We start from the raw sequence: 15,647 nt of genomic DNA, 5'->3' as shown, positions 1-15,647 counted from the left end.
TTAGTCCCATGAAATAAACTAGCATCAGACAGCTTGTTATTACATGGTAAAACCTTTTGTGTTTTGAGAGGTTCAATGAAAAATTGGGATAATGTAGAGTTCTGGGCCTTATCTGAACCTGTACAGCTTTTACCACTTATAGGTGATTTGAATCTTTGTCTTTTACAGAACGTTATGTGGCTGTTTACTTACCTGGTCATTTCTTTCATTTACTTAACATTCAACATCCAGACTTGATCTGCCACAGTCTATTTCTGACAGGTAGGGATAGTATTTTCTCCCATGAATGTGGTTCGTTTGGATTTGTTTTGACTTTAGTATCTATGTTTGAGTGTGAGAAGTTCCTTTATCTGCTGACTTTTTTTTTTTCCAGAAAATAACAAAACAAATGATATGCTACCTCATAGTTCTTTCCAGTCCCTGTCAGGATCCCTGGTACTGGATTGGTATTCTGGAAGGCTCTACAGAGCATTCCTTGACCAGTCCTATTTATTGCGGTTCCTATGGAACACCTCCCTAGATTGTGAGAAGATGGCCATATTGCACTGTGTGCTCTCTTGTGGACAAGATCCACAGTTCCTGGAAGGCCAGGTAAGAACATGGTAAATAGACAATACCAAAAGTATTTATTTGATAGTTTAAAGTAATGGAAGTTATTTTTACTTGTTAATAGTTAAGTAAGGATTACGGCCAATGTTGTGACTTGAACATATTCTTCCTTTGTATTTCCTTTTTATGGATCTCTACCAGACCTCCGACTATGAGGGTGTATCTGTTCTTTTGAGTAAAGTAACCACCTGCCACCTACATCCATGATTTTACTTTTTGCAATTTCAGTTATCCAAAATTAACTGTGTTCTGAAAATAATAAATGGAAAATTCCAGAAATAAACAATTCATAAGTTTTAAACAGTGGTGTTCCAAGTAGTGAAATGAAACCTCACACTGTCCTGCTTGGGGTTATGAATCATCCCTTTTTTTAGTGTATCTGTGCTGTATATGCTACCTGCTCATTAGTCACTTAGTTACTCTCTCAATCATCAGATCCATGGTTCCAGTGTTGATAGTGCTTGTTTTCAAGTAATCCTTATTTTACTTAATGGCCTCAAAGCATAAGAATAGTGATACCAGCAATTCAAATATGCTTAAGAAGCCTCTAAATACTTAAGTGAAAGTTCTTAATGAGAGAAGAAAAATCACAAGCTAACATTGCCAAAGTTTCAGATTAAGGTTTCAAGCATCCACTGGGGGGCTTAGAACATATTTATTCCCTGAAGATAAGGAGAAACTATTGCACTCTTTTCCACGTTGTGAATGAATGTTTAACTACATCAGTAACTTTCCAATTAAGTGCTCAGTAAATAATGAGTTTCTTAAACTTCTACTTTTTTCCTGGTTTATATTTGGCATAAATATATTGTCAGAAGGGCTAAATTTGGTGGTGGATATTTATTGCATTTTTAATGATGATAGCTTCCATTTGTGTTTCATGTTATAGTTTGCAAAACACTTCCACACCTTCTCTGTGATTTAATTTTCTTTCTTTTTTTTTTGGTGGTGTTGGGGATTGAATCCAGGTCCTTGTGCAAGTAAGACAGGCAGCTGAGCCATATCCCTAGCCCTCTGTAATTTAATTTTTGCAGCTAGGCTGTGAAGTCAGAAATCTTATCAGATTTGGCTGGGACTAATAGGTTGCTGATTAACTGGGGAAAAATACAATAGACATTTAAGTTTAACCTAAAACATATGAAGGTACATTTATTCACCTATCTTTTAATGTATATTAAGGCCCTTTCTATGTAATTTAGCTCATTGGAGTTCAAAGTCATTTTTTTTTTTTTGCACAAAACTCCTAATAATGTACATTTCTGATTCCCTATTACTTTCTGGAAAAAAATTATTTCTAAGGAGATCCATAATTTAAGAACCTTTCCAAAGTAGTCTGTATATTAGGCATTTTTTTTTACCCAATCTTACGTAGTTGTCTCATTTATACCTAGTCTTAAAATAAACATCTGAGACACATGCCTTTGAGTCTTTCCAAAGCATTCAACTTTTATCAACCCAACAATACTCTTTGCACTATATTTCATTTGTCTGTAGTAAATTTTATTAAATTACCTAAGTTGTGAAAATAAGTAAAACTGGCATAAATAAGTTTGGAATAAAACAACATGTTGGTAGGAGCAGAAATGTGAGTGTGCACGAGGGCCAGGCAACTCTCAGGAGACATTCTTCCAGCAGGTGAGGGTAGCTGTGGAGACTGACAGGTGCTGCCTCCAAGCCTGGTGGTGGTTTTGCTTCCTTTGTTTCTGTATCTCAGAGCTCTTCCCACTGGTGCCTTGCATGACGTGATCCATTCTAGCAAAACCAGCAAACCTTCATTGGCACTGAAGAAGATTTATTTGGATCCCAGTCAAGGGCATTTATTTTAAAAATGTATAAAAAGAGGTCTCATTTATAATACTGTTTCACCCAGCCAGAATTAATATTATTACATATCTTAAAAAAATAGTGTAGAAGTGAATGTATTCCTAGGTAATTCCAAAACATAGAATTAAAAAGATTCATTTATATAGTATATAAACACAGGTATGTGTATATATGTACATTTGTACTTTGGTTGTGGGGATGGAGTGCATATTTAAATACCAACAGAGTTCTGTTCTCTTTTTAAAGATTATTCAATGGATTTCTGAGAATGTCTCTGCCTGCCATTCATTTGACCTCATTCAGGAATTTATAATTGGTAAGAGATGCTGATGTTGCACATTAAGTTGAATACTTGACCCTTTTGCTTGAGGGAAAGCAATAAATTGATAATGAATGCCTCAATCTGTCAAAATGCTGCCTAGGAACATTTAAAAAAAAAAACTATTGCAGTCAGCAGCTAATTAAATTTCATTCTCTTGTGGTTTTTGAGAAGCTGTGGCTTTTCAGACACAGATAAGATATAAGATAGGATTTTGATTTTGTAACCTTATTAGTGATTTTTAAAAAATAAAATCTTTCTTAGCCCAGTTTTATGTTGTCTGGCTCTGTATAAAGTGGTGTAGTGTCATTTAAGTAGATGTAGTAGCAAATTAAAAAAAAAAAATTGAAATTATTCTCATTGTTAAAAGCAGAACTTAAATATTTTAGTCTATAGATAAAATCACAATGGTTAACCTTTTAAGGATGATAAATAAAGCAGTGGAAACTTTGGTTGGTTTGCTTGATTTGGTTGAATTATAATGTAGATTTCCTTATTCTTATTAAATCATGTCTCTTTTCTCTTTGAAAAATCTATTCAGCTTCTTCTTATTGGAGCATATATGCAAAGACAAGTAATGTGGACACAATTTTGCCATATTCTTCAGTGCTCACCTGGAATACAGTAAGTTAATACTTTGTATGCAATTAAACTTGATTTACAGTGTGGGTCAGTTGTAGGACATCCCTGTTATAGCAGCCAAGGTTATTTCATTTCTATTTTGACTGATGAGGAATTGAGTTGGAATTTTATGGCAGAGAAGTTTAGCCTTCCTAATCTGAAAATCTGAAATTTGAAATGCTCCAAAATTGATAAACCTCTTTTTTTGTGTGTGTATCGAGAATTAAACCCAGGGGTGCTTAACCACTGAGCCACATCCGCAGCACCCCTTTTCTCTTTTTTGTATTTTATTTAGAGACTGGGTCTCACAGAGTTGTTTAGGGCCTCACTAAATTGCTGAGGCTGGCTTTGAATTTGTGATCCTCCTGCCTCAGCCTCCAGAGCTTCTGGGATTACAGGTGTACACCACCACACCCACCCCCAAATCTAAAACTTTTGACACCATGAGTGTCAACAGATGCCACAGCTGATTTCAAGTGATGAGTTACAGTCAAAACATAGGTAAAATTTTGCATACAACAGCCCTCAGGCTACGTACCTAAGGTGTTTATAGGAAATATAAATGAATCTCATGTTTAGATTTAGGTCCCATACCTAAGATATCTCATTATGTATGTGCAAATATTCCAAAATATGAAAAAATCCAAAATCCAAACTCTTTCTCATCCCAAGCATTTTGGGTAAAGGATGCTCAATGTAGAGTGAATCCCTGTCCTTGGCCAAAAGTATTTATATAAAGCAGTAGAAGTAAAGGAGAAAGTACAGGATATTTGTTACTTTTTATACTGCCAGGCAGGACTAAAACTCAAGTGTAGTATTTTTTGTAAAATGATATTTTTAGTTTTTTATTGCCTTGAGTAGATTAATGTATTAGGTTTTTTATAAATGAGAAATGGCCAGACCACTGCAGTTAGACTTGGTAGATTAGGATCTTCATGACCTCTTTGTCCAGTCTCAATAATTACTCAAGCTTCCAGATCAGTAAAAGTCTTGAAATTGTAAGTAAACACGCTCTATTCAACATTTTCTTCCTTTGATCTTGGCTCTTTGCTTTTAAATTAGGAAGTGTTCCCCTGAAACACGATTCATTTTCTCTTGAATGTGGTGCAGTAAATTGAGCCTTATTAGATCAGCAGATGAAAATGCATAGCCTGTGCCTGAAAAAGGTTCTGCCTCTTTGCCTTTCATATTTAGATGTTAGAACTATATGCTTAGTCTTGAGGCAGAAGTTGTATCAAAAAGGTATTTAGAAAAATAAATTTGATTTAGGTAACACAGACACTGGAAAATAAGTCCTAGTGTAAATTGTGACACTTTCATTTTGTGTTTAGACTGCATCTTAATATAGTCCTTAACAAAGACATATCATGTGTTTAATTAATTTCTAAACTTCTGATAATGGTAGTGTTTTGCTGAAGACCCCTTCTTTTTTGACCTTTGCAGTTATTAGATTTTCATGCTTCACTGTAGAATTATGAGGGGAAAACCTGCACTTGCCCCTCCTCCAGGCACCCATGTTTTTCTTGAAGAAGACTTGTGAATATACATGCAGACTCTGTGGTTTGGTGGCAGGAAGTCTGCAGGTTACAACACTCTGAGGTCAGGAAATGCACACAGCAGCTCCCCTCCCTTATCACCCACTGCTTTTATGTCCTGTGTTCAAAGTGTTCAGAAGGCAGGGCTGGGACCACTGTTCCCAGCATTGTACTGAAAGACAGAGCACAAACTTTGTGTGGGGATGCCATTCTGAAGAGATATACTTTACTTCTGCATTTCTTAACAGTCTATGGGACACAGAGGGCATTGTGAACATATGCAGAGTGACATCAGGAAGTCCCACATTGAACAACAATGTAAAGAAACCACCAGTTATCACCTACATGTACCAGGCTTATTTTGGGGTTTACCATGTTGCTTTAAAACTTCTTGTGGTTGGAGTAGATTATCTTAAAGGTCTCTTCTCATCATGAAGTTCTATGAATTTATGCTTATCTTTAGCAATGATGTAAACAATTTACTGTCCCCTTCTCTGACTAGCAAATGTTCTTTTTTCAAATTAACATGTCTTAATTGTACAAATTAGCAGGTTTTCCTGTATTCTCCTATCTATGTATTGATCAGCATTGGTCAGATTCACCTTCCCTTTTATTCTGTTTCCTCCCCTGGCCCCTTCCTAATCGTTAATAGTCCCACTTCAGGTCATCTTTGCAAATGTTCTTAATGCTACAACCTTAATAAAAAAAACTTGCCACAGTAGAAAAATATTAATTTCAAGCTTCTGAATTGAACAACTGACAATATATATTTTTAAGATACTAGAAAATATGGTACTCCTACACGTAGATAATCTTGAATTGTGCTTTGCAAATAATTAGACCTATTTTAAAATGCTATTGTTGTACCTATTTTAAGTGCTATTCATAGCCTAGAATGGCAATTTTAATGTTGTTTTTATGTATCCTCTGTGGTTGAGTAGTGATGGATGAAGCTCACAATACATCTTACCACAGGCTTCATGCTGCTGTATGGAGACCTCAGTTGTTGAAATGTTCTGAAAAATTTCTCTATTGCTGTGATGCCTTTTTTCATAGGATGTTGTATGTTAGTCAAATCCAGGTCACTTAAGCCCTAACCAAAGACCAATTCCTATTTTTACATAGCACCTCCTAAACTGTCTCTTACGGGAATCTGAAATGACAAGTTGAGAGGCTAATTACACAGCTACCACAGAGACATCGTTTTTCAAAATAACAATGAATAAAGGGCAATTTTTGATATTCATTCTTTCAGTATCTGTTTTAATGCTCACTGATCAGCAGAAGGTTGTCATTTGAACTTTCTGGTATGAATTGCTTACCTTTGAGCCTGACCATGGTACTCTAGAAATTTTTTATGGGGAGTTCTTATCTCTGGAATCATGGTGGATAATGAGGTGCACAAACATTTTCCATCTGAATGTTAGAATTCTATTAATTTTTGTTCCTTCTCTGAGGCAGGGGCCAACTATAATACACATAAATGAAAGAGAAGAAAAGGGAAGAAAGTGCAAATTATGGAACATTTCCCTTTTGATGGTGTAAATATAATTTACATTTGATGGTGTAAATATAATTCACCTGATTTGTTCTTAAATAGAAATATGTAAAAAATATATTTGCTCTATTTTTTCATAGTGATTTGTTTCTTTAGAGACCCTGTCAATTAGTGATTAAACAATATTTCAGCCAGGTACAGCAGCATGCCCCTGTGGCTCAGCTACTCATAAGGTGACTTGAAAACCAGCTTGGGCATGCGGTGAGCTACTGTCTCAAAAAAAAAAAATTTTTTTTTCCCTCTTTTTAAGGTAAGCAATAGACCATGTTTGCTATTTATATACCCCAGACTTTATTTAAAGTAGAGGTTCACAAACTGGAAGCTTTTCTCAGCTGCTGTCTGTGCAGAAAACACTTCCTGATGACTTGAGTTTGTAGCAGTTGATATGTTGAGCAGGATTTTTTTTTTTCTTTTTTTGTGTGTGTGTGTTTTTCCTCCATAGGAAATTCCTGGAATAACCCTTGTGACGGAAGAGATTGAATTGCCTCTCATGAAGGTAAGGCACTTCCGCTGAGGGATGAAAACACAGATGTGCATGACTGAACCTTTGCTGCCCCCAGTAATGGTGGTTCTAAAAGGGACTGCATCATGGCAGGGGAGGACGGTGCGGGGGTGGGGGGAAAGGGGCAGGTTTGGTTCCCTGGAGAATCCTTCCATAGAGGTTGAGTAGTCATTGAGTATGATGTTACACACCTCTTAGGAATGCTCTTTGAGAGAGCAGTTTTCTGAAGATAGGAGAGAATTACAGGGTTCAGCTTAAACCATATACAACTAATACTTGCCATAGTACCTCAAACCGGTTCTTACTGGAGTTCCTGTAAATTATCTTCAGAGAACCAGGGAACTGTTTTTCATTTCTTTCATGGTCACTCCAAAATGCACGCACACAGTTCTCCATCTTAGAATCATTAAATGACCTGGGCTGGGATTATCTATGGCCTTTGCATTGATCTGCAGGGCTCAGTCAAGCTCTGCATACCTCCTTCCTGTGCACTGAACTGTGACTATTAGTGTCTTTGTGGTGATATCAGAGTAAAATGGGAGGAGCGGCTGGTGTGAGTAGAAAAGAATATGTATGTAGTTTAAAACTGGGGAGTCTTTTAATAGTTTCCTTAAAGTTCCTCTGTTGTTCCTGGCATTGCCTCCTGGTATTTATAGCTTGGTTCGGACTGGGAAATCTCAGCTTTTTGGCAGCAGGCAGCTCAGTGGGCTGCTGCCTTTTATTTACATTTGACTCTTTTGGATCCATGAGGGGCAGGCCAGGTCCCTGCAGCTGTGGGTCTGAGGGTCTAGTGATGCACTAATGGCAAGAGAGAGCAGACTGGAGCTGGTTCAGTGGTTCCAGGTTTTGGTTCTAAAAAGAGTCCCTGAAAGAGAGAATGACCAGCTGTCTCTAGGTGGAAGCGTAGGATGACTGTGAAGTCCTACTAATGTAGGAAGATGAAGGGAAAGAAAGATTTCATGAATAGTTTTGAAAGGTGTGTTAAGAGACGCCATCCTTTTATTTCTTTGTTTCTATCTTTACCAGTTGTCTTACCAAACCCATACGGTGTTTAACGTACAAATTAGTGAAGAAAATTTTTAGAGGAAAAAAGGTGTCACCCACAATTCTACGATTTCTAGCATATCAACTGTTGCCAGCCCCTCATTTCCTCTTGGCCTTTGCCTTAGGCATACTTATTTTACCTGGTAGTAATGGTAACCCAGAGACATTTGATAAACACAGCGGATTATCACATATCATAAACATTTTTCACATTACTACATAAACTTATGATTTCTAATGTCTTAATTCATTTTTAATTTACTCCCCTAAAATTAAATGCCAGGACTCTCATTGGGTAAAAGACTATGATAATTTTTATAGTTTTTGATTCTTATTGGCAAATTAATATTCAACAAAAATTGTAATAATTTACACCATCACAAAGGATTTGTGAATTTATCAGTTGGATAGTAACCTTATCGACATTGTGCATATTCATTTAAACTAAGTAGAAAAGAGTAATGGGAAGGTCCTCTTAAGATTTTTTACTCATTGTCTTATTCCACACCCCCCACCCCTCCAGCAGAGTTGGGGATTGAACTCAGGGCCCTGTGTGTGCTAGGCAAGCACTCCACCAATGAGCCACATCCCCATCCCTTCATTGGCTTGTTCTAAGAATAATATTTGACTTTGCTTAGAAACAGAGTAACTTATTTTTACACACTCTAGCAGATTTCTGTGTGAGTGTATAAAATGATTTTTGTGTTCTGTTTTTTTCCTCCATTGACATTCCTCTCTCTCCTTTTTTCTTCTTTCGCCCATCATCTTTAGCATTTGAGTCTGCAGAGAGTGGTTTCTCATTGGACATTCCCACAGATGCTTGGGAGCTCTTTGGTTTATTCATAAGCTAGAAGTTTCCTGGGAAAAGTTTGAAGAACTGTAGGTCTGTTACCACCCTTCTTACCAGACATAATCCATCAGAGGTACACTGTTGGGACTTCACTGGGTTCAGGAGATGATGAAGTGGCTTTGGTGTGACTAGCTGCCTCCACTCCCACCCCAGTTATTAGTGTGCAAGGCTAATCAGTACCTTCAGGTTCAAGGAAGGCCTGGCCCTGAGGGCTCCCATTTCTTCTCCCTCTGTATTTGCATAATGCCACTCACTGTAGCTGCTGCTTTTATCTTTGACCTACTTTTACCTACCCCGGTCTCAGCTTAATTACACTGTGATGGACTGTGGCAGTGGCACCTGCTGTCCTCGCCCCTGCCTCTCCAGCCCCAGTCTGTGTCCATTCTTGCCCTGGCTACCTGGTAGGAGTTGGCTCTGAATGCCATGACCTGAATCACAAGTTAGCTTTGGGATAGGTTCTTACACCAGAAGCCCAGTGAAGCCCAAGGGCCCTATTTTGTTCAACTGACTGCACTTCTACTTTCCTTGGTGTAAAGGGTCAAAGGAGGAAAGGGCTAAGGGAAACTAGATGTGTATTTTCCTCCTGCTCCTTTTGCAAGTAAATTTAGTGAGAAGTAGAGTACTTTACAAATATTTTAATATGTTGGTATGGTCTAAATGTTTGTGACCCTCTGAATTCCTATGTTAAAGTCCTCATCCACAAAGGCCCTGGTTTTAGGAGGTGGAACCTTTAGGAGGTGATTAAGTCTGAGGGAAGTGTCCTCAGGATTGAGGTTAGTACCCTGTTAAAAGAGACACTGAGGAGCTAGCTTGTTCCTTCTGCCGTATGATTTTTGCAGTGGAAACACAGCTGACTAGGACAGGACCACTCATCAGACACCAGATCTGCCAACGCCTTGATATGTGGATCCCCTAGTCTCAAGAACTGTGAGAAGTGAATGTCTGCAGTTTATAAGTCACCAGTTTATGTATTTCCACATTGTAGAAGATAAACCAGTTAAACTAGAAGATTGTCATCCGAAAGACAAGATTCTCTCATTTTATAAATGGTTTGTAAAATATTAAGCAAGGTCCATGCTGTAAATAAAGAGAGACTTTCCTAAGAACGATTTCATCCTTTTGTAAGCTGTGGACTGCTCTAGGGAACTAGCGACATTCATAAAAAGCTAAAAACTGCCCTTGATTTTATGGTAAAAAAAGAAACCATTAAAACTAGTCAACCACAGGAAGCATGTAATGATTTTAAAAAGAGAACAATAGCTTACTCAAATATAAAAAGAATGTGCTACAAATGGAGATATGGGGTATTTTTACCAAAATATTTTTTTTTAAAATTGGACACTTTTAATGTATTTGATCACTTGTAGAGATTACTGGCTACCTGACCCAGAAATTGGGAAGACCAGAGAGATTTAAAGGGCCTTCTGACCTATGGCCACTCAGAGGTGAGGGGGGTTACTGCAAGTGTCAATCAGGGGTCTATAGTTCCTGAGCAACTGGGAAGACTGGTTGATACCTGGGATGTTCTCCATCCAGAAGGTTGTTTGTGTGTTTCTTCACTTAAAAAGTGAAAACTGAAACAGTTTAAAAGCTGTTTTAACTAGACAGAACAAGAGAATAATTAATTGCTTAGTGAAGCACACTTTATTTTCCTTGACCCTCCAAAATTCAGACAGATAGCATCCCTTAAAGATTTGTTAAGTGATCCCAAGTAGCAGCATAATCACAATGCAATCTTTCACAATTTTTAAAAATTAGAATCATTGCAAAAGGTAGTATCGTCAGAAGTGTCAGGTGGTCACATGGGAAACACTGATTTTTTTTTCCCCCTACAGTTCAGTCCACACATTTTTTCTGGGACAATGAGTTGTAGTGAATTCAGTTAATATCATAAACCATAATTTTATGATGCTACAAAAAACATTACTTTTTGGAAACAGAGCCTCTGGTTGGTAACCTCATTCCTATCATTTCTGGGAGATGGGGATATAGTCAGACTAATTCTTTGCTGATAAAATTCAGGAACAGACTGTGGATCAAGGAATCTTGTTTTTGTTCCTCTTGTGTCAGCCTTAATTTTTAAGGTCAAGAGGAAGGCTTTCTCAGGGGATATGCTCTGAGAGAGCCAAATGTGAGATGGAATAGTTTAGAGCCATATTTAGTGATTGCATTAAAGAAAAATCCAGCCCATTAAAAAAATGGCTAAACCACCCAGCTGGGTAAGGAAGTGGAATTTTTTTGTTAGATACTGGAGAAGGAGGAAGTCCCAAAGGAGAAGGAGACCTTGAACTTGCAGTTCTCTCAGTGGGCAGCCTCAGGAGTTCTAGTTATTTGTGCCTGTTTAAAGTACCTTAGTTTAGTATGGTCTCTTACTAATTTACGTCCCTATAGACATTTCTCTGCCTTTGATTCTGTCTATGCTGGAGGTGGTGGGTTGCTGTTGTTTCTCTGGCTGTAACTAAAAGCTGATTCTGAGATGAGATCCACTGAAGAGCCAAATTGGTCTGGCACTTTAGCTCTGCTAGTTGAGTCCTGGCACAGAGGGAAGGGTTCTCTGAGTTGGCCACCTCCGCTAAGACTTGTGCTAAGAATCGGCAGAAGTAGGATCAAAGCCAGGGGACCTTGTAAAAATCAAAGGCAGATGTTTATTCCTGACAGTAGTTTGCAGATGAGCCAGTACCATGGGGCTTTTTTGTTTTGTTTTATTTTTATTTTAATTTTTTTGGATCTGTTGGCAATTCAAATTAAAAATGGGAAACAATTGTTAATATAACACATGGGTGCTTTTGATTAATTAATAGTTGTGATGGGCTGCATTTGGTAATCGTTTCAAGTCATCTTATGAGAACAAATGAGATTATTTCTGAAGAAGAGACTTGGAATAATTTCCCTGTTTTTCAAATCAAAAGTTAATGTTCCCTTTTGTGCAGGAAAGTGCTCCTGGGTCATTTCTTGAGAATCTCATTGCTTCTAGTACCAGTCTTCCCAGAGGAGCTAAATTCATAGGTATTTTCCATATAAAGCATTTCTGTGTGTTTTAAAACAGTAAGCGCTCTTTTCATGTAGTTGGTGATGTGCTTCTTGAACTATTGCCATTGTTACAGGACTAGGTACTGTCTTTCAATTCAGTGATCTCCACATTTTTATAACTTAAAAGAAATTTCATCATTTACTTAGTAGATACCAAACAGTGGCATATGTATTGATTCTTTTTTTTTCTTTGTATTCTCTTAATTTCTGTAAGACATTGTAGTTATTATAATAGAGCAGTGACATCTCTGAAAGATCAGAAGTTCCACATGAAAATATTTCTGGGCCTTTTGGCTATCAGTATTTCTTACTTACATGTAAATTTTAATTTTTGTTTTAAATTCAGATCCCTTTCCTTTTAACTCCGAGGTTTTGGACATTTTAGGCCATGGATTTCTTTGAGATATGGTACAAGGTATAGACTCTCTCCCCAGAAGAGTGTTCATTCAAGCACTCGGACTCCATTTTTACACACAACCAGTGGGTACTCAGTTGCTTTGCAGCCTATCCATGGACTTGTCCAGAATTCTGTTTCATTAGTTTATTCTTGGGTGACACAGATTCTGAGGAAAGGAATTTTTTTTAATGGTATGAGAAGGAAGGTAAGGGGGAGTGTGAGTAGGGTCTTCTGACAGCAGGACAGCATTTGGCCTGAGGGGATGAGGCCAGAAAACAGGTAGAAGACACCAAATGTCTTGCCTCCCTTCTGGGCAAGGTCTGAATGAATGCCATCATGGGACTGGTGGCAAAGCAGGCAGGCTTAGTAGCCCAAGTGACCACTAGGTGTCACCACAACACCATCAAGGTTTCTGCTTTTAGCATCAGTGTGCCTGAGTCTAGATGTAGGAAGCAACAAAGACACAAAGACCTCCAGTTAGGCACTTCATCCTGCCAAAGGCCTGTAGGATTTCTCCTACGTATTTTTTCAATACTGAGAAGAAACAAAGGATGGACAAAGGCACATTTGTTATAAATAAATAAAAGGCGAGCAAGGTGGGTCAAGTGAGGAGTCAGCCTTGACTTTGTGTTCCCATTCCCCCCAGGAATAAATGTTTCCTTAGTTTTGGTTTTGAGATTTTGTTATTGTCTAATGTGGCTTTTGCTACACTGATTAAAGATTTTTTTTTTCTGTCTCTGAGAGAAGAGACATTGACTAAATGGGCATTTCAGGCTTCTAAAACAAGATTTAAAATGTTATGTAAATCATCTTACAGATACTTCAAAATCCATTTCAAACCAACTATGACCGTCCTTTCAATAAAAATTCAGATGACATGCTGTTACTTAACATTCGAGTACCTTTCTTGATTGAGGTGTAGTTTATTTAAATTCCCTTATTTTCTCGCAATTCAGCCAAGTCTACCGCCACAGTAGGCAACAGAGCATTGAACGGTCACACATGTCATCCATGGCTGCATCAAATCTTTTATAAATGTACATTTTTGGCAAGAAGGAATGTGTCATAAATCCATCTTCCTTGGGTTAAAGCAATTTGTGTCAGTATCCTCCAACAGTAAAGGTGTAAGCATTGCATTTTATTGTTAAAAATAAATACACATTCTTTGTTCAGGATAGTATGATTAATAATAACTCAAAGACTTTAGAAAATCAGTTAATTCTGTTTGAGAGTATTTGACAACTGAATGTGAAATTTGTTCATTTTATCCTTTTTAAAAAATTCTTTTTTTATTTGGATCAGTTGGCAATCCAAATCATAAGTGGGAAACAGTCCTTTCATGTAACCATCTGTACTTTTCCTTAATAGTTGTGATGGGCAGCATTTGGTAATTAAATAAACTTGGGAAAGTAAGCTTACTCTGCTTGCTCCAAATTTTGTGTACATTCTCTGAACACAGCACTTTTGACACCACCCAAGTCATAAAATGGGTCTCTATGGAGGAAATGGCTTGCTGTGTTGAGTACAGGCTTCCCCACTAAATCAACCCAGAGAAATCTGTTTTGGGAAGTCAGCAGCAGTTCTCTCTGTTGGAAAGGGGATAGGTAAGATAGAGTCTAAAGGCCAGATCTTTAGATCTGCTTTAGGATTCCTGTGGGGACCAGACTGCTGTCCTTCCTGTGAAACATTCACTAAGAAATACTGTCACCAAGAGCTGGGGAAGTGAGGCTTGTGTAATCCTTGGTGGGTGTTTTGAGCTGCAAGGCTTGTTTCTCAAACTGGCTGATGGTTTTATCTCCCACAGGTCCACAGCTTTAAGGGCTATTGGGAAAAACTGAACTCCAACCTAGACTATGTTAAGTATGCCAAGCCATACTTATGTTATAACAACAGTGTGGTCAAGAGAGAGTGGCACAACCTGATCTCTGAAGAGGTATGTATGCGTCAAGGAGAACAAAGCAAGCAGCCAACACACGTGGATTAGATCACAAGGTCACTTGACGTTGATGGTTCTCTTCACAGTTGCCAAGCTGTTTAATGTCATTACTGATCTCCTGATAAGCAAGCCGAGGCACTTCTGTGATCTCTGTTCTTTAAGAAACCACAGTACAGATGGGTTACGGGATGTACAGTGTATTCAGAGAATTGTGACTGATAACCATATCTCAGATATGTTCTTGAAGTATTTATAAAGTTAAAAGTTGATTTATAAAAATCTAGATGTTCAGCAGCCCAGGAGGCTGAGGCAGGAGGATCACGAGTTTAAAGCCAGCCTTAGCAGAAGTGAGGTGCTAAGCAACTCAGTGAGACCCTGTCTCTAAATAAAATACAAAATAGGGCTGGGGATGTGGCTCAGTGGTCAAGTGCCCTTGAGTTCAATCCCCCATACCCTGCCCCCCCACTAAAAAAATCTAGATGTTTCCAAATTAGTGGTTGCTAGAGTTGAGAAGGAGAAGAGTGGGTGTGCACAAGGGAGATCTTTAGGGGTGATGGAATAGTTCTGTGTATCAATTACATTTTGGGACATGAAATGATTTCTGATAAAATGACATAGAACTATTCACACATATTGAGCCAGTGTTGATTCCTGATTTTGAGATTGTAGTATAATTATATAAGATGTAAATATTGGGGGAGACTAACTGAAGGGTACCCAGAATCTCTCTGAGTATTGTGGTATATAGTCTAGTGTTGTTATACATAGCTGGCTTGCAACTTCCTGTGAGTCTCTTGTTTCTAAGTAAAATGTTAAAAGAATTTTTTTTAAAAAATCTATACTGGAATAGGGTATAGCTCAGTGGTAGAATGCTTGCCTAGCATGTGGAACACCCTAGGTTCCATCCCCAGCATTGGAGTGGCAGCGGGGAAGTCTTGGTGTTCTGATTACCTGGAAAGTATATTTCTTCTTTCTGAATCTTTTAACCAGAGTGTAGTATGTCCTTGATGAAAAAAATAAGTAAAGTCGGGCTGGGGTTGTGGCTCAGTGGTAGAGCGCTTGCCTAGTATGTGTGAGGCACTGGGTTTGATCCTCAGCACCACATAAAAAATAAATAAAGTTATTTAAAAAAATAAAAAATAAATAAAGCCACCCACACAAGCTTTACCTTCTATACTTCTGACATGTTTTTACTCCTAGAAAACGGGAAAAAGAAGGTCCACAGCATACATGAGGAACATTCTTGATAGTGCAAAAAGGTAAGTAGAACTAAAGATGGCATCTTACCTTGCTGGCCGCCTTTCACAGAAACAGCTTGCTTTTGTTGTATATGTTCAGTAAAGCTGTTGGCTTCATGAGCGCACCTGCCTAGGCTCTCTTCTGGAGTTGGTGCTGGAGTTCAGTGGGAAAAGCTTGTGTGTT

General features: G+C 38.0%; 1 protein-coding gene across 10 annotated transcripts in view; it reads left to right on the top strand.

Moving 5' to 3' along the window:
- Positions 1 to 15,647, top strand: part of LOC107144575 (gamma-secretase activating protein) — a 160,452-nt gene that overhangs the window by 52,827 nt on the left and 91,978 nt on the right. For all 10 annotated transcript variants that reach the window (XR_007341598.1, XM_048786199.1, XM_048786198.1 and 7 more), the window contains 7 exons: positions 169 to 261; positions 374 to 591; positions 2,680 to 2,749; positions 3,294 to 3,376; positions 6,909 to 6,962; positions 14,094 to 14,222; positions 15,426 to 15,484. Coding sequence is in view for 9 of the 10 variants with exons in the window: in XM_048786199.1 (XP_048642156.1) it covers positions 169 to 261; positions 374 to 591; positions 2,680 to 2,749; positions 3,294 to 3,376; positions 6,909 to 6,962; positions 14,094 to 14,222; positions 15,426 to 15,484 (706 nt within the window). In the remaining variant the exon portion in view is untranslated. The remainder of the gene's footprint in view (positions 1 to 168; positions 262 to 373; positions 592 to 2,679; positions 2,750 to 3,293; positions 3,377 to 6,908; positions 6,963 to 14,093; positions 14,223 to 15,425; positions 15,485 to 15,647) is intronic.

Source organism: Marmota marmota, unplaced genomic scaffold, assembly GCF_001458135.2.
Source record: "Marmota marmota marmota unplaced genomic scaffold, marMar, whole genome shotgun sequence".
Taxonomy (NCBI): domain Eukaryota; kingdom Metazoa; phylum Chordata; class Mammalia; order Rodentia; family Sciuridae; genus Marmota; species Marmota marmota.
This window is presented reverse-complemented; position numbering and strand designations above follow the sequence as displayed.